This window comes from Gorilla gorilla, chromosome 7 (genome assembly GCF_029281585.2).
Source record: "Gorilla gorilla gorilla isolate KB3781 chromosome 7, NHGRI_mGorGor1-v2.1_pri, whole genome shotgun sequence".
Taxonomy (NCBI): domain Eukaryota; kingdom Metazoa; phylum Chordata; class Mammalia; order Primates; family Hominidae; genus Gorilla; species Gorilla gorilla.
The window spans coordinates 111,147,522-111,150,000 of NC_073231.2; the positions used below are offsets into that span (position 1 = coordinate 111,147,522).

A 2,479-nucleotide genomic window follows, 5' to 3' on the forward strand; every position below is an offset into this window, starting at 1 on the left:
AGAGGAGAGTTGGGGTCCCTCAGAGAGGGCCGTTGGAAGAAGTTGCCTGGAAGGAGGGGGGGCGGGGTGCCCTGGCAGCTGCCCAGCGTTGACGCGGTGACAACTGCAGAAGGTGGCCCTCCTCCAAGCCGTCCCCACGCCTCCCCTCCAACTCCCACCCACCCCTGCCCCCATCCCCCACCACCGCCTGGATCCCCCGCACTTCGCCCGACCAAGGCCGGGGCCGTAGTTTGCATCCGGACTGGATTTGGATGCAGCCAATCCTCCTTTGGCTGATGGAATAGTCTCCCCTCCCCACAGCCCCGGCGCGCCCCTCCCTCGCGCGCCTCGCCGCCTCCCGCCGCAGAACAGGAGCTGCGCGGCCCGGAGCGGCGGCGGCGGCGGCGCCGGAGTATCCGTCCCGCACGCCGGGGCGAGGGGCGAGCGAGCGCGCTCCTCCTCCCGCGCCCTGCGCCCCCGCGCTCCCCCTCTCCTCGCTGCTCGCTCTCCCGTCCCTCCCTCCTTCTCTTCCTTCTTTCCGTGTTATTTTTCTCTTCTCTTTCCCCTTTTCTCTCTCCCTGACCGTTCGCTTGTACATTCCCATTCTCCCCCCGTCGCTCTCCTCTCCCTCTCCCCTCCTCACTGTCACACTCTCTGTGCCCCCGTCTCTCTTCTCTCATTTGCTTGCTCATCTCCGAACGTGAATCCGCGGCTCCCGGAGGAGCCCAGCGCCCGGAGCACCTGGAGTCCGGCCGGCGGCGGCCCGAGCCTGGCCAGCGGCGGCGGCGGCGGCGGCGGGAGCGGCGGGAGCGGCGGGAGCGGCGGGAGCGGCGGGAGCCGAGGGAGCGGCAGCCGCGACCGCGGGCACCGCGGGAGCCCCAGCGGCAGCAGCCGCCGCCGAGATGTCCCGGCGAAAGCAAAGCAAACCCCGGCAGATCAAACGTAAGTTTGCGCGCGGGGCCGGGAGTTGGTGGGATTATTGCCCAGGAGGGGGGTGCGCGGGACGGGAAAGCGGTGGGTGGGTGGCGGGGCTAGGGGAGATCCGCTCCCGGTCCCCTAGATGTCTCAAACTTTGCCTGAGCAGTCGAAGGGACAACTAGACAGTCATAGACAGACAGACGGCCAGCCCGAGCCTCGGGCAGGAGAGAGGCTGCGAGGAGCAGCCCATGCTTGCCCCGCTCAGCCCTCGCGCTCCCGGGCTGCTTTTTTAATTCCGACCCGCGCATGCTGCGAGTCCCCGGCGCTGTCGTCCAGCCGGAGGGGCAGTCCCGCTCCTTTAGACGCTTATTATTGTTGTTGTCATTGCTTTGTGCGATTGACGTGGGACTACTCTTGGGAACCACTTTTAGCAACCAGGGTAGAAACTTCTCAGAAAAGCTGGGCGGTCGAGACCTCGGGGCGAGGGAGGTAACTTCCCCACGCGGTGGAAAATCAGAGCGTCAGGGTCCCGATCCTGGGCGGTGCCAGAGCCACACCAAACCCGAAGCGAAACAAAAAGTAGGTGTAAAAGTTCGCGCCTCTGCGGCGGGCGGCCGTGCGTCTCTGCCCTGCGGGCGCGGGCTGGTGGCTGGCAGGTCGTGTCCTGGGACTTCGGGCGGGTCCGGCTCACGCCGCCAGGACGCTCAGCCGAGCGGGGATTCGGGTGGCGTCTGGCCCTGGTGGCGCGCGGAGTCCTCCCTGGGAGGGGCCGCCAGTCACTTCCCAGCGCGGAAGCTGTGAGTTCAAGGCGGTGGGCGCGCAGGGGAGTGCATGGCCCTGAGCCCCCGAGTGCCCGGGGGTCCCGATGGTGCTTAGAGGACACGGCGGGTCAAGAGACACCTTCCGAAACAGGCACGCTCGCAGAGATCAAGTCGGTCAACTTTTCTTGGCTTGGGGAGAATTCCTCCAATAGCGTTTTATAGGCCTGCGACATATCTTCAACGCTTTGGCCGAAAAGAAGAAAAAACCTTATTAGTTTATTTTTTGCTAGCTTTATGATGTGTCTGTTTCACCATGTTGCTCAGAGTCTGCAATTAGTTTTAAACAAATTATGATGTAATTTAAGGATAAGACTTTAGTAGTATCCCTTTCCCCCCTGATTATTAACCATACTCGCCCCACCCCCAAATGTTGAAAATTCTATTTGGTGTAGTTTAAAAATAAATCTTATCAATCAACTTGTCCTTGAAATGGGGGCCAGGTTATAAACAGTTATCAACAGTTAAGTATTCAGATCTTTGTGTGTGTGTGTGTGTGTGTGTGAGTGTGTGAGTGTGTCTGCTGCTTAAGCATGACTTTCTAGCTTTTATTTCTTCGATTCCTTCTCTTATACTTCAGTTCTCTATGCAACTTGGGTTAAAGCAAGTACTGGACTTCACTTTTGGCTCAAAGCAGTTTTAATCAAGTAGCGATATCGTTTTTGAAGACTTTCACTTTTTCAGAATGATTATTCATGGTTTCCACCAATTGCCTTGTAGTTTTTAGGACTCAATTGATCAGATCCCTCTGTTTAAATGTTGCA

General features: G+C 59.6%; 1 protein-coding gene across 4 annotated transcripts in view; it reads left to right on the top strand.

Annotated features, from left to right (window-relative positions):
• Nucleotides 1-794: 794 nt before the first annotated feature.
• Nucleotides 795-2,479, top strand: part of ZFPM2 (zinc finger protein, FOG family member 2) — a 486,324-nt gene continuing 484,639 nt past the window's right edge. For 2 of the 4 annotated variants that reach the window (XM_019032829.4, XM_019032830.4), the window contains exon 1: nt 795-921. In XM_019032829.4, the coding sequence (XP_018888374.4) occupies nt 882-921 (40 nt within the window). In that variant the 5' untranslated portion in view covers nt 795-881. The other 2 variants (XM_063709438.1, XM_055348832.2) reach the window with 2 other exon arrangements.